Source organism: Chiloscyllium punctatum, chromosome 45 (genome assembly GCF_047496795.1).
Source record: "Chiloscyllium punctatum isolate Juve2018m chromosome 45, sChiPun1.3, whole genome shotgun sequence".
NCBI classification, from domain to species: domain Eukaryota; kingdom Metazoa; phylum Chordata; class Chondrichthyes; order Orectolobiformes; family Hemiscylliidae; genus Chiloscyllium; species Chiloscyllium punctatum.
Genome location: NC_092783.1, coordinates 23649275 through 23670182, shown reverse-complemented (window position 1 = coordinate 23670182; position 20908 = coordinate 23649275). Strand labels below are relative to the sequence as shown.

The 20908-nt window shown below is 42.6% G+C and overlaps 1 protein-coding gene across 4 annotated transcripts in view; it reads right to left on the bottom strand.

The window, feature by feature from the left end:
- Positions 1-20908, bottom strand: part of klhl12 (kelch-like family member 12) — a 53022-nt gene that overhangs the window by 16877 nt on the left and 15237 nt on the right. For all 4 annotated transcript variants that reach the window (XM_072563453.1, XM_072563454.1, XM_072563455.1 and 1 more), the window contains 2 exons: positions 14629-14743; positions 2180-2286 (listed from right to left, as the gene is read on the bottom strand). In XM_072563453.1, the coding sequence (XP_072419554.1) occupies positions 2180-2286; positions 14629-14743 (222 nt within the window). The remainder of the gene's footprint in view (positions 1-2179; positions 2287-14628; positions 14744-20908) is intronic.

Genomic DNA, 20908 nt, shown 5'->3' with positions numbered 1-20908 from the left:
TAGGGTTATGTGGGAAGCAAGAGAGGAAATTGCAGTACCGTTGGCAATGATCTTCTCGTCTTCACTGGCAACGGGGGTGGTGCCAGGGGACTGGAGAGTAGCAAATGTTGTGCCCCTGTTCAAAAAAGGGAATAGGGATAACCCTGGGAATTACAGGCCAGTTAGTCTTACTTCGGTGGTAGGCAAAGTAATGGAAAGGGTACTGAGGGATAGGATTTATGATTATCTGGAAAGACACTGCTTGATTAGGGACAGCCAGCTTGGATTTGTGAGGGGTAGGTCTTGCCTTACAAGTCTTATTGAATTCTTTGAGGAGGTGACCAAGCATGTGGATGAGGGTAGAGCAGTGGATGTAGTGTACATGGATTTTAGTAAGGCATTTCATAAGGTTCCCCATGGTAGGCTTATGTGGAAAGTCAGGAGGCTTGGGATAGAGGGAAATTTGGCCAGTTGGATAGAGAACTGGCTAACTGGTCGAAGTCAGAGAGTGGTGGTAGATGGTAAATATTCAGCATGGAGCCCAGTTACAAGTGGAGTTCCGCAGGGATCAGTTCTGGGTCCTCTGCTGTTTGTAATTTTTATTAATGACTTAGAAGAGGGAGTTGAAGGGTGGGTCAGTAAATTTGCAGATGATACGAAAATTGGTGGAGTTCTGGATAGTGAGGAGGGCTGTTGTCGGCTGCAAAGGGACTTAGATATGATGCAGAGCTGGGCTGAGGAGTGGCAGATGGAGTTCAACCCTGTCAAGTGTGTGATTGTCCATTTTGGAAGGACAAATAAGAATGCGGAATACAGGGTTAACGGTAGGGTTCTTAGTAAGGTGGAGGAGCAGAGGGATCTTGGGTCTATGTTCATAGATCTTTGAAAGTTGCCACTCAGGTGGATAGAGCTTGTAAGAAGGCCTATGGTGTATTTGCGTTCATTAGCAGAGAGATTGAATTCAAGAGTCGTGAAGTGATGTTGCAGCTGTACAGGACCTTGGTAAGGCCACATTTGGAGTACTGTGCGCAGTTCTGGTCGCCTCACTTTAGGAAAGATATGGAAGCTTTGGAAAGGGTGCAGAGGAGATTTACCAGGATGCTGCCTGGAATGGAGAATAGGAAGTACGAGGATAGGTTGAGGGTGCTAGGCCTTTTCTCATTGGAACGGCGAAGGATAAGGGGTGACTTGATAGAGGTTTATAAGATGATCAGGGGAATGGATAGAGTAGACAGTCAGAGACTTTTTCCCCGGGTACAACAGAGTATTTACAAGGGGACATAAATTTAAGGTGAAGGGTGGAAGGTATAGGGGGGATGTCAGGGGTAGGTTCTTTACCCAGAGAGTGGTGGGGGCATGGAATGCGCTGCCTGTGGGAGTGGCAGAGTCAGAATCATTGGTGACCTTTAAGCGGCAATTGGATAGGTACATGGATGGGTGCTTAAGCTAGGACAAATGTTCGGCACAACATCGTGGGCTGAAGGGCCTGTTCTGTGCTGCATTGTTCTATGTTCTATAAAAGTGCCACTCGTCTCTTTTAGATCTTTCTACTCTGACCTTAAAAATATGCCCCTTATTCTTTTAATCCCTCACCCTCGGGTAAAGACATCTGCCTTTCACCTTATCGAGACTACTCATGATTTTGCAAACCTCTATAACATTACCCATCAGCCTCTAGTACTCCAAAGAAAAAAGCCCCAGTCTATCCGGTCTCTTCTTATAACTCAACCGTCCATTCCTGACAACATCCTGGTAATTCTCTTCTGAACCCTCTCCAGCTCAGTAATATTCTTTCTATAACAGGGAGACCAGAACTGGGCACAGTCGAGGCCTCACCAATGTCCTGTACAACCTCAACATGACGTCCCACCTCCTACATTCAAAGGTCTGGGCAATGAAGGCAACTGTGCCAAAGGTGATAGTTTCATACTGAGTTACAGAACTTGGCCATGCAGAAAAAGAGTTGAGAGTCAGCCACAGTGATGCAGGTAAGGCTATTTAAGAAGTATTATATAAAGAATGCTTGGAAAGTTTCTCGTGAGCTTAACATCAGAAATGGGAGATCAGGCAGATTTTTTCTTTCTGCAGCCTGCCCTACAAACCTTACTATTGGTGTAAATCAAATCCTCCTCATACAAGGGAAAAGTAGTTCACAGCTGGTGTGGCACGGACCAGGTCACAGGTAAAAACAACTACTCACAGGCAGGAAGCTCCACTCCTGAGATTTGGGATTATACTTCTCCACAATGTCAATTGGAGACTGTTGACTTCCGAACCCTCCAATCACTAACAAGACCTCATTGGCTCCTAAAAGAAAAAACATACAGCCAAACTCTGCACGTTCAGTACGTTATTCACAACACAAATTTCTATAGCACCTTTCACAACATCAGCATGTTCCAAATGAGTTATGACCAATGAGTAACTTTTGAAGTGTAGTCACTTGTAGGAAATCAATTCAAAATGATCAGACTTTGTACTTCTTGGTGAAGAGAGGGATGAAGAGATTCAAGATACAAGGACAAAGTTAGTAAGATAGCTGATACTTAATTCATACTCTCTACAATATTATACTATGATTGTAGACTTCATTGTTTAATAGCAAAACTAAATCAATATTATCATGTTAAAACAATCTATATTTGTTTGACTGGGCTAAGGAATGTGGTATCCTGTAGTTGTACTAGGCTGTGTAGCTGTTTTCCATCCACTTGTTTCTTCATGGCTCATGTACTCTCAGTGGACAAATACTTTGATTACAAATGCTGGGGATCAATTAAAAACAGATTACTGTGGGTCATAGCTGTAGATAGGCAGCCAGTTGCAGTAAAACCCCAATATTTGCATTTTAGAAGGAAATCAGGTTACTAAAGTAAAAAAAACAGGAAATAACTACCTCTCTTTCTTTTTATACTTTTCGCACTTGGAGCATGACAGAAGTGAACCATCTGCAGAGTTCGAGTTTCAACTTGCAACAAAGAGGTGCTAGGAGCAGTGTGATGTTGAAAACATGACTCTTAAAAGAAGAGTTGAAGAATCTTGTGGTGCAGTGGTAATGTCCTTAAGTCTGAGCCAGGATGCCCACATTGAACTCCCACCTGCCCCAAAGGTGTGTAACAGTGTCTCCAAATAAAGGTTGTTTAAGATAACTGTAATGGACTCTTGTGGTGCAATGATAGTATTGTCACCTCCAGGCCAGGAGACCCAGGTTCAAGTTCCTCCCTGTTCAAGAGTATGTAATAACCCCTCTCAATAGGTTAATTAAAATGACTACACAAAGCGTTGATCAATTAAGGTACATATATGGTGGAGGGAGGAAGTGATGTTTGCCAAAAAGCAAGTCCAATTTGGCGGAGATAAAAACTGATTTAACAGTTCCTGTACAGTTACAGAATAGAGTAGAGTACCTACAGTGTGGAAATAGGCCCTTCGGCCCAACAAGTCCACACCGACCCTCTGAAGAGTAACCCACTCAAACCCATTCCTCTACCCTATTACTCTATGTTTACCCTGACTAATGCACCTAACCTACACATCGCTGAACACTATGGGGCAATTTAGCATGGCCAAATCACCTAACCTGCACATCTTTTGGAATGTAAAAAGAAACCGGAGCACCCGGAGGAAACCCACACAGACACAGGGAGAATGTGCAAACTCTACACAGACAGTCACCTGAAGCTGGAATCAAACCCGGGTCCCTGGCGTTGTGAGGCAGCAGTGCAAAACAACTGAGCCACTGTACCACCCCTAAAGCACTTTTTATTTCAAACCTACTCCAAGCAGTCAAGGTCAGCCGAAATAGCTCACTGGGAGAATGTTAGACTGAAATTGTAACATGTTCAGACAGTTACCCATTTATAATGAAAGCAATAAAAAAGAAACTCCCAGGTATATTTATGACAACATACAGAACAACCTTGGTTATCCGAACAGCAATTATCCAAATTTCGGATTACCCGAGCAAGATCTCAAGGTCGCGTAAAAACGTTACATCAAAGAAGTGTTACCGACACTAGTGCAATGATTAAAAGTGAATTTGGATTATCTGTACTGAAGAAAATGTGAAAACACTGGCAAGAACATGGAAACACAAGCATCTCCAGCAACAACAACTGGATTTTTAAAAAAAATGTGTTAGTTACACAGCCCTTTGCAAAAGTACGTGCTTTATTCCCATCACTTTACCGGGTTGTTCATGAAAGCAATGGTAGAGAAAGTAAACGTATACGTGAGGTGGTGCTTCTGTCTTTCTATTACGACACTGTGTTCAGTGAAAACTGACAAATGCCCTTGTGATTTTAGAAGCTGTTCAGGACCTTGTTTAATGCTGGCATTTCCATATTGAGGTGATGGGGAGGGTTTAGCCCTTTGTCGTTTTTCTTTAACAGATATTTTCATTGGAAATTTAACATTTTTACAAGTTTACAAAAATAAAAAAATCTCAAGTACAAACATTGATATACAATTAAATCTTAAATAAATAATAACCAAAATTTAACAAAAGAAAAATACCGAGGAAAAAAAACACTCAACTAACTACTAATCTAACCTACAACTAACCAGAGTGTATAATTAAGTCTCTTACATTATTCAAATAAGAGAAAGAAAAAAAAAACAACGGATAACACAGAAATTGGATAGTGAGATACATGCTCGGAATGTGTTAACATCAAATGTAGCAAAACTCTTATTCGTGCGGGATTCCTCTCCCAAGGGGCCCCGGACCAACCAGGTTTGTAATCTCAATTAAATAAAAGCCCTAGTTAGGATAGCCGAAATATCTGTATTTATATAATTCAAGTAGGGCTGCCATATTTTATGAAATAATTCGGTCTTTCAGTGCACCATATTTGTAAGGAAGTCAAGGGGTATACATTCCATAATTAATCTGTGCCAAATTGAAAGTCCAGGGGGGCCCTCAGCCACCCAGTTTACCAAAATATTTTTCTTTGCACAGAAAGAGAGAATAGAAAATCATCTCTTCCTGTGCATATCCAGGGAGGGTAAGTTCGAAAAGCCCAAAAGGACAGATACAGGGTCCACTTTAATTTCCGTTCCTAAAATTTCTGTCAGGGTACTTGCTACTTTAGTCCAATATCTACGGATCTTATGACAGGTCCATAAGCAATGTACAAGAGTGCCCACCTCTATTTTACATTGGGACACATTGGAGATGCACCTGCCTTAAATTTTGCCAATCGATCCGGTGCTATATGGGCCCTATGAAGTATCTTCAGCTGAATGGCCTGAGTTCTGTTGCAGATGGTGATTCTTCTGGCTTTTTCCCAAATGTCATTCCACATTTCTATAGAGATTTCTAGTCCCAATTCCTGATCCCATGTTTTAAGGAGATTGTCCATATCTCCCTATACTTCATCACGTAGTAAATGATAAATAGTACTGACGGAAGATACCCCCATTGGCCGTAGCAATCGATGTTCTCTATCTGATTTAGAAAGACTATCTAATAATGTAGTCTTCTTCTGTATATAATCTCGAATTTGGAAATATCGAAAGAAGGTCTCCATTAGGTAATCCAAATTTCTGACGCAGCTGTTCAAAAGACATCAGGACCCCTTCTTTAAACAGATCCCCTAAACATGAGATACCCCTGGATCTCCAAAGTTTGAAAGTGGCATCTGTAAAGCCCAGTTGAAATCCCCATGCTCCCCTATCGGAGCATAGGGGGATGTTTTATGTGAGTTGCTCTTATTTTGCCGCATTATATTCCAAGCTTTAATTGTGTTTAGTATTATAGGGTTTTTAGAGTGATCCGTAATGATTTTCCTCTTGTCCGAAAATAAAAGGTTAATAAGTGGGCATTTTACTTGAGAAGCCTCTATCTCCAGCCAGATTGGGTCTTATCTGACCCACAATCAATCAGCTATGTAACTTAATAGGGAACCTAACTGATATTTCCTAAAATCTGGGAAGCCCAATCCTCCCCTTGCCTGTGGAAGCTGAAGCTTCTTCAGCTTAACGAGGGGCCGTCTATGATTCCAGATAAAGGAACCCAACCAGTCATATAATTTACGTACAGCCATCCTCGGCAGCATCACCGGAAGCATTCTCATAGGGTATAGGAGACGGGGCAGGACATTCATTTTAATTAGTGCTATTCTACCCAGCCAGGAAATTGGAAGGTCTCCCCATCGCAGGAGGTCCTGCCTTATCCTTTCCAGTAAATGCACAAAGTTAGCCTTGTATAACTGACCAAATACTGGGGTAATAAAAATACCTAAATATAAAAAACCCTCCAGGGACCACCGAAAGGGAAAGTGGGATCCGTCCACTAAGTGGGGTATCATAGCAAGGCCACCCATTGGCATAGCCTCCGATTTTGAAAAATTAATTTTATAGCCTGAGAATGCACTAAATGTATTAATAACTTGGATTAAGCGAGGTACAGACATCAGAGGATTACTGAGAAATAGAAGATGATCATCTGCATAAAGGGTAATTTTATGTTTACCTGTACCAATCCTCGGGGCAGTTATGATAGCTTCTGCTAGTGGCTCAATTATTAGCGTAAATAACAATGGCGAGAGAGGACATCCCTGACGGCAGCCCCTACCCACACTGAAGCTATCCGAACCTAATCCATTGATAACCACAACTGCTTTGGGATCACTATACAGTGTTGAGACCCATTTGGTAAAAACCTTTCCAACGCCAAACCTTTCCAGTGTGCAAAACAAATATGACCATTCAACCCTATTGAATGCCTTTTCCGCGTCTAATGAGACTACTACTCCTGGTATCTTTCCCTGATGGCAGGCTTGAATCACATTCAAAATCCTTCTACTATTATTGGATTATCTACGGCCCTTAATAAACCCAGTCTGATCCTCCTTTATGATATGTGGCAATACCTTTTCTAGCCTCAATGCTAGCGTTTTAGAAAGGATTTTAGAATCTACATTTAGCAAGGATATTGGTCTATAGGATGTGCAATCTTCTGGGTCCTTTCCTTTTTTAAGGATAAGAGAGATATTCGCCTCTTTCAGCGAAGGCGGGAGACAGCCCTGACTGTATGAATAGTTATACATGTCCATAAGTGGACCAGCCAATATTCCTGTAAATTCTTTATAGAATTCAGCTTGAAAGCCATCTGGGCCAGGTGCCTTAAAGCTCTGAAGTTGCCTGATTGCGTCAAGTATTTCTTGGATTGTTAGGGGAACATTCAAGACCGATGCCTGTTCCGGAGTTAGGTCCGGAAAGGTCAGGTTTTTTAAAAAATGACTGCATTCTCCTAGTCCTGTCTTCACAATCCTGTGATTTATATAAATCAGAATAAAATTTTCTAAAGATTGTGTTAATCCTTTTATGATCATGAGTGAAAATACCCGTACCTTCCTTGATAGACGTGATAGTTTGAGGGGCCTTCTTTTCCTTTGCAAGAAATGCTAAGTATCTACCAGGTTTATCACCAAACTCATATAACCTTTGTTTTGCAAATAATATTTCCCTCTTAGCCGTTTGGGTAAGCGCGGTGTTTAGAGCTGTCCTAAGGGCCGCAAATCCTTTGCAATTTGATAATAGAAGGTCTATCAGTGTATGCTGTTTCAGCTGCTTTTAAGCGAGCTTCGAGCAGACGCTGTTGTTCTCCCTTTAATTTTTTCTGGGTCGCTGAGTATGGGATGATCAAACCTCACGCGTAAGCTTTGATGGTGTCCCACATCATTGATGGGTTACTAGCTGTACCTGAATTAATTTCTAAAAAAAGTTTTAAATTCTTGAGAGAAGTACTTTACAAATTTACTAACCTTCATCAGGAAGGGGCCCATACGCCAATGCTGGGGGGGGGAATATCTCATTGTTCCTCGCCTTGATTTCCATATATACAGCAGCGTGATCGGAAATTGCTATACTACCTATTTTACAGGATGATATGGAATTTTAAAAAAAATCGAGGGAGCAAAAAACACATCAATTCTGGTATGAGATTTACATGGATTGGAGTAAAAAGAAAAATCTCTGCCCTGTGGATGAAGACATCTCCATACATCTACTAATCCTAATTCTTTGTTCAAATCCACCAACTGTCTAGATCTGGGAGATACTCCTGCAGTATTGTTGGGAATCCTATTTATTTCCGGATCCATAATACAACTAAAGTCTCCCCCTATAATTGTATGACAAGCACCGAGAGCCATCAATTTTGAGAAGGCTTCCATTATAAATTTAAAAGGATGTGCCAGGGGGCAATACAAATTTAAAATACCATATTCCTCTCCATTTATAAGGGCTTTAATCAGAATATATTGTCCCGATTCGTCTTTTATCTGATTTAGGATTTTGAAAGGGAAATTCTTCCGAAGAAGAATAACAACACTCCTGTTTTTTGAGCTAAAAGAAGACAAAAAGGCCTGATCAAATCCACTCTGTCGTAATTTAAAGTGTTCTTTATCCGACAGGTGTGTATCCTGTAGGAGAGCTATATCAACCCTTACTTTCTTGAGATTTGATAATATTTTCTTCCTTTTGACTGGCGAATTACTCCCCTTGACATTCCAGGTGCACCCCTTAACCGACTGATCAACCATAATCAGCTGGGCAAATCAGAGACCCCTCGGGAGTGGAAACCCTATCCAGAACATCCCAAGCATAGAGCATATAAAATTTACAAAAATAAAGGCTCTCTAATACACTCACAACAGTATAGTAAAAAACTATTTCTAAATAAAGAAAATATCAAACGTATTTAAATGGAGATTTCCCCCTTGTTCCCGGGGGTATCACTTCCTTTCCAAAACGTCCATCGTATCCTCTCCCAACCAGTGCCCCACCTTTGACCCAGGCACTCAATAGGATCAGGAAAATTCAAATATACTACAGAGCTAGAGTTAGCACCCTACCCACACACCTCCACTAACACCAACACATGGATATATTTGGTAATGTTAATACCATGTATAAACATATATAACTATAAAATTACTACCTCAACAAGTAATAATTAAATATAATAATACAAAATAACAAGGGAAAACAACCCCACTCCTAGAGACAGAGGTAAAATAGAATAAGGTAACCACCTCCCCCCCTCCAACATTAACTAGGACCTCCCAGTGTGTGTGTGTCACACACAAATAAATAAATCCCTCTCCCCACCCAAGATAATATTAAATAGTAAGGTTAAAAAAGGGGGTGATATAAAACGGAGTTTGGGGGGGGGGGGGGGGGGGGAAATGGGGGAGAAAAGGCAAACCAACATCAATTATGTCTTACAATTTATCTTAGAGTGTCCAAAACTTCCTTGGCCTTTTCCGGTGATCCAAAAGTTATACACAGATCCTTCATGGTTAAAGCGTAGCGTCGCTGGGTAGCGCAAGGAGTACTGATTATTTAAGTCCCTTAAACACTTCTTCGCCTCATCGAATGCCTTCCTCTTTCAGACCAGAGCTGGGGAAAAGTCCTGGAATAATGTGATCTTGGATCCTTTATAGTTCATGGCTTGGGGATCTTTTCCAAGATTTCTAGAGGCTTCTAGGAGTATCTGCCTCTCCTCATAGCTCTGCAGCTGGAACAGGACCGAGCGTGGGCGCTGGTTCGAGCCGGGCCCGCATATTGCAACCCGGTAGGCCCATTCTACCCTTACCTGGCCTGATCCAGCCTCCAGATTTAACAGCTGTGGAAGTCACTGTTCATGAAATGCTATAAGCCGGCCTTCCTCTTCCCATTCGGGAAGACTCAGGAAACAAATATTTTTTCGACGACCTCGATTATCAAGGTCATCAATATGGTTCTCTAAGGTCCGGACTCACTGTTCGAGAGTCCGGACCTGAACCATGGCCGATTGCGCTGCAGTTTCGGAGGTTGCAGCCTTTAGCTCCACCCCTCCAACTCGGTGCTCGATTTCCTTAATGTCTCGGTCGTGCTTCTGCAGCGCGGCCGAGAGTGAGTCCCATCGGCTTCGGGATTCTTCAATAAAAGCGTCTATCTTCGCATTCAGTTTGGAGATTATTTCCTCAAGGCTTGTCACTGTAGGTAAGTCCCCCAGGGTGGCTGCAGACGCCTCTGCTGCAGCTAGAGAGGGCGGGGGAGGGGTTCCTGCTTGCTGAGAGCTGTGGGCTCCCTTCCCTTTAGTCATTTTTACTGAAGATTAAATTGTTTAAATTCAATACTAAACAACTAATTACATTAAGTAAAAGCTATTTTAAATGATTTGGTGAGTGTGGTGGGGGTGGGTGACCGACCTTGCCCAAGTCTTGGAAGGAGCACTGTAGACTCAGACTTGCTGGGTCGCCGCCACCTTGGATCCCCCCAGTCCTTTGCCGTTTAACCGGACTTGTGCAATTTGCTCCTGGTAGCCTGGAATGTTGCTGGAGTATTATTTCCTGCTGCTAAAATACCAAGATACTTCTGAACAAAACACTTAAAAATCTGCAATTTGCAGAAATGGATCCGCAAATCTCCTCCAGAAATACGAAGAATGCTTAAGGAATATTTGAAGATTTGGCCTCTACCTCAATGAATTTTATTTACACAAAAAGTGATTTCATTTGTAAAAGTCATGAAATTTTAAGCAATATCCAGTGTTTGTACACATTTTATCGATCGAATTAAATTAAAACTCTGTAAACATGCTTTTTTTACGTTTTATGTTCAGTGTGGCTTCCTTTATTTACAATCAGGTGAGTTATGGAGCTGAAAATGTGTTGCTGGAAAAGCGCAGCAGATCAGGTAGCATCCAAAGAGCAGGAGAATCGACGTTTCGGGCCTCAGCCCTTCTTCATCTAAAGTGTGGGCGGCACGATGGCACAGCGCCAGAGACCCGGGTTCAATTCCCACCTCAGGCGACTGACTGTGTGGAGTCTGCACGGGTTTCCTCCGGGAGCTCCGGTTTCCTCCCACAGTCCAAAGAGGTGCAGGTTAGGTGAATTGGTCATGCTAAATTACCCGTAGTGTTAGGCAAAGGGATAAATGTAGGGAATGGGTGTGGGTGGGATGCGCTTCGGCGGGTCGGTGTGGATTTGTTGGGCCGAAGGGCCTGTTTCCACACTGTAAGTAATCTAATCGAATCAAATCAGTTAACCGAACAAAATACTCCCCACCTATCTCATTCGGATAATCGAGGTTGCTCTGTACTTTCAAACATGAAACTATTTGCATGCAACTTATTTTCTTTAAAGAGTGTGCCTTCAAATTTGCTGCAGAACAAGATTAGGGCAGCAAAATGACATGAAGTTTTATAAACTTCAGACCTATCAAACCATTTATTTTCAAGTAAAAAAAAGTATGTTAAACTCTGTTACAATGAGAAAGCTGAACAGCAGCATCCAGAAAGAAAGATAACGCCATCTGGTGCAAGAGGGCTGAAAGACAAGGTATAGGAAAGAAGGCATATTGCTACAGTCCATACTACGTAAATTCTCATTACTTTTGAACTATTACAATGTACAACATAAACCATGACCGAACGCTGAAGCTCAACACAGGATGCACTCAAAGTTATGAGACTTCTATTGCAGAGAATGCCTATTGTTTTGACTGTCTGTTGATTAATTTTCATGGAACAAACACTGATGGGTGGATTGACAGTTCAATCTGCAACTCACTCAATACAGCAACCCAGTGGCCAAGGCCTGCCTACACATTCTGACACAGAACAGCAAAATTCAAACCGAAATGCTGCTAAGGGCAGGGAAGTGTTTAAAAAGGTGAGGATTTTTTCAATCAGAAATACTGAGACACAGAAAGCCTACGCTGTTTTTGGCGAACCCCTGACTCAACAATGACCAGTTCTCAGGGTCACTAGTTTCTGTTGTGGATATTCATGCGACCAAGTAGGCTGATTCCTGATCAGCTGATCTTTGGGCACATGGGGCTGGATCCCACAACCTCAAGGGATGACCTGAGCGCAGCAATTTTTCTGGCACACTTCAAATGTTGCTGATGTATTGTTCAGGTCACACTGCAGTACAAGAATGTGGTGACAACAACTGTTCAGTACAACAGAACTTGTATTGATTTGACCGTTTGTTGTCAAACATTCGCTGTCATAAATGTAGAAGGCTGAGCTAATCCTTTGACGAATCCAATTAATGCTGTCAGAAGAAAGAGGAGTCGTCGGCCATCTGGCCCATCATGTCTGCTCCACCATTCAATAAGAGATGTCATCTTGAGAGAGACAGTTGCCAAGTTCTGGGAAGCAGTCAATATATTTCAGAGTCTCTCCTTCAACATGTAGATGGGGTATGGGACATTTGACTGGCCAGGTGTAGTTCGAAAGGTGGAGTATTGTTTTGGCAACATTCAAGGCCAAGGCAGAATTGAAGTACTGTTTGTTAATCTGGTGTAGAATGGACAATAATACTGCAGGCATTGTCATACTTTTGATCACATCCATCTATGGTGCTCAGTTTTTGCAAATGACTGCGGTTAAAGAGTTTTTCATCTGGACAGTATTTAATAGTGACACTAGAAGGATGCCGATCTTTGAAGAGCTTAATAGTCACGAACAAATAAAACTAATACTATTTGCAATCTATCACGTGTGCGTTCTTGACCGCCAATCCAGACCAGATCCAGTCGGTTTTGGATCTCCTAGACAGCCAGTCATATCATCATGAAGTAACTGCAGAATTGTGAATAGGTTTCTTTGGAGCACAATCCACAGTGCCTTGCAAATAACTGAGTCAAATGCTTCAGTTGGGTTGGTTAATGGTGATCCATTAATGAAGAGTTGATAACAGTGTTCTTAGCATTTTTCACGGATTTGTCTGGCAACTAAGATCACATCAGAAGTTTATTTGAAATATCTAAAGTGACACTGCTGATTTGGGAGGATTTTCTTAGCCGTAGGAAGCAGGCAATTTAGGAAAATGCAATTTTCATACTATAGGACAAGAGGGAAATAACTCAATAAGTTTCCACATCAGGATTTGTCGGTTTTCTTGAAGGTAGTTCCAATTTTTGCATTCTTGAAATCAGATGGGAGTTCATTTTCTTTCCAAATCTGTAGTATGGGTTGAAGAATTCTCAGTGCAATAAAGCTCTACCACCTTTGAGGACCCTAGAGCTTTGGAACACAATCAGGACTGCAAGGCTTGGGATTTTTCATCTGTTTGATTACTTGTTGCAGCTCCCCCACTGACAGTGGTTCACCCATGGATCGTACTGCAGGATACTAGGAGATGGCATGGACAGTACCAGCTACGGCTGAGGACTCACAGTTGACATATTGTTCAAAATGTTCTTCCCAATGGATGGCAATGTCATCCTTTAGAAGACAGACACTACCCTGTTAGCAAAGAGGATTCTATCCATTTGATCTTGGTAACATTAAAATCATTTTCCAAATCATGATGGACAACATACTGTTGGACCTCTTGGGCTCTCTCTTTCGCCATATCTTTCATTTTCTGGATTGATTTTCTGGCATCAGCCCCAAGAAGGTTGCTGTCCTTTGCACATTTGTGTTCTATGTGGTCATGTATTTCAAAGTCATCTTCACTAAATCAGTTCTGATTGGTGACGATACTCAAACTATGAGAGTTGGACTCTAGTCAGCCGATTCGATGTGATCCATTTGATCCTGGTTAGGGTGGGAAGATTTTCCACAGTGATCGTGGGCTTCACTTCAATTCTTCTCTCCATATGGGCTGCTTTAGGGCTGAGACATCAATCCTTTTCGTCTTGAGGCATCTTTTGTTTTTTTACACTTGCTGTACCATCATTCCACTTTGGCTCTGCACCAATTATTTTGTCATTTTCTCTCAGCTGTATTCATCCTAGCACTGTCCTTCCCTTTCTTTCTTTTTCTGGCCTCCTCCTTTCACTTACTTTTCTAACTTTTCCCAATGCTGGTGACGGACCATCAAACTAAAATGGTAATTGTTTCTCTCTCCTGCTGAGTATTTCCAGCATTTTATATATTTCAGCATCTGCTGTATCTTGCTTTTCTGTGACTAAGATGCCCAGATGACTGGTCTCATCCACAGTAGTTGTGTGCTGTTTTTAGACTGGTCTCAGAAATCCAGGTCAGGCCTGAGCAAAGAGTCATTGTAGGTAGTTCTACCATTAAATAAATGATTTAAGAATTATATTGTGCTATCTTTAAGCTACAGAATGAGAAGAGGAAGGATTTTATTTTTTAGCCTACAAAACAGTGATTTGCCTTCTCTGTTTTTTGGAACATACTTTGTTGTTGGTAGTTTTTTTAATGTGAAATATTTTTTAATTGTTGCAAACATTCCATTATCTATCTGAACCAACCTGCACTGTAAATACATAATGATTTTCTGCTGCTGGCCTGGCACCTCAAGGTATCGTGGAATGCAACAACCGATATTCTGTTCTTCTAATTCCAGCTCTCGAGCACCCCCCCTGATTTAAATTGTTGCACCATTGGCAGCTCTGGACTTCAATCCTAAAGCTCTCTTCCTCTCTGACACTCACTAAAAGTTGCCTCTTTGACCAAGTTCTTAGTGATTTTCCTTATTCACCTTAGATGGGGACAGCATCACATTTTGTTTTATAATGCTTCTAGAATTGCACAGACATTTGATTCCATTAATGGCACTATAAAATATAAAATATTGTTGGAAAACTTTTATCCCCATAGATTACTTAATAAACCTTGAATAAAGAATAGACTCCAAAACGAACGCAAGAATTACCTAACTGTTCAGTGACACTTACCCAACCTTGGTCTAGTCCTGGGACTCTGCATCTGTGTACGGATTTCGGGTCTCAGATGAAATTTCTTGGCTTCATCCACCAGATCCCGGCACTGAAGGCTATACCGAATCAGGGGCTGGATAAAGACATAAAAATCTCAACTAACACTGTTCATTTCCACTTTCACGCAGTTATGTAAAATGTCCACTCTACCATTCTGCAGAACAAACTAGAATCAGCATAAACCAAATTAATGTGGAAAATTGAAACCTTGGATCGACTGATACCACCTGCTGGTAAAAGGGCAAATAATCTCAAAGCACAACACTGATTTGTCAATTGAAATGCCCCGGGAAGCAAATCATTAAACAGATTCCTTCATCTCAATTATTACAGGAATCAGACTTGACTAGATAATTACAGGAAACTACCCTACCCACAGTCCAAGAGAAACACCTCATTATATCATTTAAAACAGAACCCAAGAACTAACAAAAACTCCTAAAAACGTCTTTGAAAATAAGACAGCCACAGAAAAAAGCCTTTTCTTAAGATTGAATATACTGGTCATCAATACTTTACTCCTGATGTGAAGCCCCTGAACTGTCTGTCTTTCCCACAGTTTAATGTGGTTTTGCCTCTCCGCTTTTGTCAACCTATAGGCATTCAGTGGCTCATCACGGACTCCTCCTACTCACTCACACAGTTCCATCCTAAATCATTCTTTTTCAACTTTGAGGAACACAATTTTAAAAGGAACACATTGGCTAAGATAGCGGCCAAGTAGCAGTGCTGCATGTAAGACTGGAACAAGGATAGTTTCACATATCCTATAAAGAGCATTTGCAGTAATTTGCTCCTCTTTTCATTATCTCTAATTCTTAAACTATCAAAATGGCATTGATTTATGGCAACAAATGGAAGCTTTTCACTCTATTTTATTGTATTTCACAGTAAAATCTGTAATAATACACCATTAATTCATATATTTTTTACCTCTGTTTCTTCTTTTTCATTAATGCCATTCTGGGTCAGTTTAAATGAAGGAAAAACACAAATTGTGTGCAGTTAGGGAAGATTTTCACTGCTCTATACAAGGCTTTGAATGTTAGATTTAGTCCTATGCTGTTACCCAGTATCTGTTCTCCTGGTTTTCCATCTTATTATATCCCTACTCTCCCTCTTCCCACCCCCACCCAAAAAAAAAAAGAGGAATTTTCTATGTTTGGAGACACAGAAATACATGTGGATTTCCGCAAGTCAGGTACCTGACTGACCCAAAATAGGCTTCCAGTTGGCATGAGATGCATTTTCAATGTCTGACAGCTACACAATCGCAGTCCACAATCACACCCCTGTTAACTTGCTGTTACGGTCCTATGTACTGAGGCAGTATAGAACTCGCCAGCACCAAGGATGGCCTTGGCCTGATCCTTCTCCAGAGTTAGATTACTTCACTGGTCAACCAAACATTTTTATAGATCCTGACGGGCAGAAAACTCTCACCTTGGTTTTTACTCTCAAAACTTGCTTTGAACTGCTCAGAGCCTGACTGATTTTAAGCTAACATGTCTAGAAGGTAACCCTGGAGCATTCCTGTTTGATGAATATGTAAAATCAGACTCCTTGTCCAGTCACGTGGATTAGACTACAAGTGTGGATTATGTTTACAGAATGTGATTAGCCTGGACTTTGTACATCGCATGCTTGTTTTCATTCAAAGAACATTCTAGGAATCAAATATCTCATCAGAACAAAAGTTGAAAGTAAATACTGGTGAAGAAAAAGTACTGGAAAAATCCCCCAAAAATGACATATTTTGGTTTCAGAAGGCGTGTTTAGAGATCGTGAACTCAACAGCTTTTATTTCAAGTATTCTCGATTCCAGAATGCTCTTCTTGGATTCAAACAGTAAAATGCAATTTTGCGATTCAAGAAAGCAGGACAGAGAAAACAAACTACACTTAGCCTGACAATAGTGGAAGGAGCAATGTTGGAATTTGTCATTGGGGAGTAGTATTGAGGCACTTAATCATGCTTGACAAACATATTAAAGAGTGTGTGTGGGTGTAACGAGCAAGGTAGCTCAGTGGGATATAGCGAATGTTTTACATTTGGACTTTTGATAAGGTGTCACATAGAAGATTACACAAGATTAGGGATCATGGGATTCGGAGTGACATTGGCATTTATTCTGGACTAGTTAATGGACAAAAACAACTGTGCAGACAAAACACGGCATAGCTAGTGGAGTTCCACAAGAATCATCTATATACAATGCCTATCAATGAATCAGGGAAGGATTAATAGAGTTATAATGGCTCAAAAGGAGGCCATTCAGCCCACAGAGTCCATGCTGAGGTACATCTAAATTTACTGATAGTACAAGGAGAGGTGGGAAAGTAAGTTGTGATAAAGAGACACCTTGGGCAGTAAGATGACAGAGAGACTGTAGCTTGAGGAAATTATTTAAATCTAATAATAACAGTATCATAAGAGGGATCAAATTATCCATTGGAAGAATAGAAAAGCAAAATGCTTATTAAAAAGCAAGAGATCAATAAATGTCGTATGTGAATCACAAACTTTATCTTAATGCACAGCAAGCAATAGGAAGACAGGTGTTTTTATATATCCATTCTGACACAGGCACGGAGTGACAGACAGAGCCCCGGGTCCGGCCTGTGTCCCCGAGCCGCTCACAGGGCCCCTCGCCCAGGCCTTTCCCCATGGTGCTGCCAGAGCCTGAGTGCCAGGTCCTCTCCATCCACAGTTACGTCATCCGCCACTTTGCATCGGGGGATGGAGCCTTACTTAGGGAGGGATATGTTTTACAGTGGGGGTGGTGAGGGAGGGGGGATGTTTTTACTGGAAGTGTGGGGAGGGAGGGCTTTAGAGTCATAGAGATGTACAGCACGGAAACAGACCCTTCGGTCCAACCTGTCCATGCCGACCAGATATCCCAACCCAATCTAGTCCCACCTGCCAGCACCTAGCCCATTTCCCTCCAAACCCTTCTTACTCATATAACCATCCAAATGCCTCTTAAATGTTGCAATTGTACCAGCCTCCACCACATCCTCTGGTCGCTCATTCCATACACGTACCACCCTCTGCATGAAAAAGTTGCCCCTTAGGTCTCTTTTATATCTTTCCCTTCTCACCCTAAACCTATGCCCTCTTGTTCTGGACTCCCCCACCCCAGGGAAAATACTTTGTCTATCTATCCTGTCCATGCCCCTCTAATTTTGTAAACCTCTATAAGGTCACCCCTCAGCTTCCGACGCTCCAGGGAAAACAGCCCCAGCCTGTTCAGCCTCTCCCTGTAGCTCAAATCCTCCAACACTGGCAACATCCTTGTAAATCTTTTCTGAACCCTTTCAGGTTTCACAACATCTTTGCGATAGGAAGGAGATCAGAATTGCACGCAATATTCCAACAGTGGCCTAACCAACGTCCTGTACAGCCGCAACATGACCTTTCAACTCCTGTACTCAATACTCTGACCAATAAAGGAAAGCATACCAAACGGCTTCTTTACTATCCTATCTACTTGCGACTCCACTTTCAAGGAGCTATGAACCTGCACTCCAAGGTCTCTTTGTTCAGCAACACTCCCTAGGACCTTACCATTAAGTGTATATGTCCTGCTAAGATTTGCTTTCCCAAACTGCAGCACCTCGCATTTATCGGAATTAAACTCCATCTGCCACTTCTCAGCCCATTGGCCCATCTGGTCCAGATCCTGTTGTAATCGGAGGTAACCCTCTTCGCTGTCCACTACACCCCCAATTTTGTTGTCATCTGCAAACTTACTGACTGTACCTCTTATGCTCGCATCCAAATCATTTATGTAAATGATAAAAAGTAGGGGACCCAGCACCGATCCTTGTGGCACTCCACTGGTCACAGGCCTCCAGTCTGAAAAACCAACCCTCCATCACCACCCTCTGTCTTCTACCTTTGAGCCAGCTCTGTATCCAAATGGCTAGTTCTCCCTGTATTCCATGAGGTCTAACTTTACTAACCAGTTTCCCATGGTGAACCTTGTCAAACGCATTACTGAAGTCCATATAGATCACATCTACCACTCTGCCCTCATCAATCTTCTTTGTTACTTCTTCAAAAACGTCAATCAAGTTTGTGAGACATGATATCTCATGCACAAAGCCATGTTGACTATCCATAATCAGTCCTGGTCTTTCCAAATACATGCACATCCTGTCCCTCAGGATTCCCTCCAACAACTTGCCCACCACCGAGGTCAGGCTCACTGGTCTATAGTTCCCTGGTTTGTCCTGACCATCCTTCTTAAACAGTGGCACCATGTTAGCCAACCTCCAATCTTCCAGCACCTCACCTGTGACCATCGATGGTACAAATATCTCAGCAAGAGGCCCAGCAATCACTTCTCTAGCTTCCCACAGAGTTCTCAGGTACACCTGATCAGGTCCTGGGGACTTATCCACCTTTACCCGTTTCAAGATATCCAGCACTTCCTCCTCTCTAATCTGGACATTTTGCAAGATGTCACCATCTATTTCCCTACAGTCTATATCTTCCATATCCTTTTCCACAGTAAATACTGATGCAAAATATTCATTTAGTATCTCCCCCATTTCCTGCAGCTCCACACAAAGGCTGCCTTGCTGATCTTTGAGGGGCCCTCACCTTAACCTCCTTCCACCTATCGCATTTCCAACGCCCCTCCCCCAAGTCCCTCCTCCCTACCTTTTATCTTAGCCTGCTTGGAACACTTTCCTCATTCCTGAAGAAGGGCTCATGCTCGAAACGTCGATTCTCCTGCTCCTTGGATGCTGCCTGACCTGCTGCACTTTTCCAGCAACACATTTTCAGCCCTAGTTATCCTTTGTCCTTAAATGCATTTGTAAAAACCCTTTGGATTCTCCTTAACTCAATTTGCCAAAGCTATCTCATGTCCCCTTTTTGCCCTCCTGATTTCCCTCTTAAGTATGCTCCTACTTCCTTTATACTCCAAGGATTCACTTGATCTATCCTGTCTATACCTTACATATACTTGGGGGGTGGTGAAGGGGGAAATAGGTGGTGAGGGAGGGATATGTTTTTATTGGGGGGGTGGGGGAGAGGCATGTTTTTAATTGGGGGTGGGTGGTGAGGGAGGGATATGTTTTTACTGCAGAGAGGGTGAGGGAGTGCAGTATTTTTACTGGGGGGGCGGGGGAGGGATGGTGAAGGAAAAGGATGTTTTTGCTGAGGGAGGGAGGGATATGTTTTTACTGGGGTGGGGGGGGGGGGGGGGGGGGGGAGGTGGTGAGGGAGGGATGTGTTTTTACTGGGGGGAGGTTGAGGAACTCTGATTTCAAACTTCTGCTGCCTTACGGCCATACCCACTTGTGGGAAAGGCTTCAGGAGGAAATAGAGAATAAATCTGGAGCTGGAACTCCTCAGGCAGTCAGACGTTTGCTTCAACCTCGATCTGCTAACTCCTGCAACGACACTGGTGCCAAGCAGTATCGGGCCCTTGCCTTTCCCTTGGACAACATTGGTGCCATAGAGGGGAGAGACCTGCTGCATGGGCAACTGATGGTCTTCCACATAACCTTGCCCAGGCCTGTGCCCTGGAGAGGGCACTCCAGCATTGCCTAACTGCAACTGCACAACAGGGAAAGCATCACACTACTGGTTATAAGCCTGCACTCGATTGGTGTAGAGCAAGGCGCCGGGAATTGCTTTCGACAGAGGGACAGGCCATCGTTCCTCACTGGACAGCTACTACCTGCCTCAAGTTGGGCAGCCCCCAGCCAACTAGGTGCTGACCCACCACAATGACTGGGTACGTGGGGCTTAGGATACAAATAGCCTGAACTGCAGCCTGTAAACATTACACCGAACATGACAGGAACACAAAGAATGAAGCCAGAACTCAGACTAGGATGCTGGAATATACCGACCATGACCACCGGTATATCAGATGACCTTCGAGAGATCAGCAACACACGCAAGACAGCAGTGATTAACAACGAACTGCTGAGACTCCAAGTGGACATCGCAATGCTCCAAGGGGGACATGCCTCGCAGAATCAGGAAGCCTACGTGAGAGAGACTATAATACCTTCTTCTGGCAGGGGAAGGGCTCCGATGAGCCGAGAAAGCATGGTGTCAGCTGTGCTGAGGCTAACTCTCTGCTGAAGATAGTAGAGCCTAGCAAGAACTGGACGGAGCAGATTTTCTCACTTCGACTCCACACAACCGATAGGCCGGTCAACCTTGTCAGCATCTGTGCCCCAACCCTCTACACAAGACACCAAGGACAAGTTCT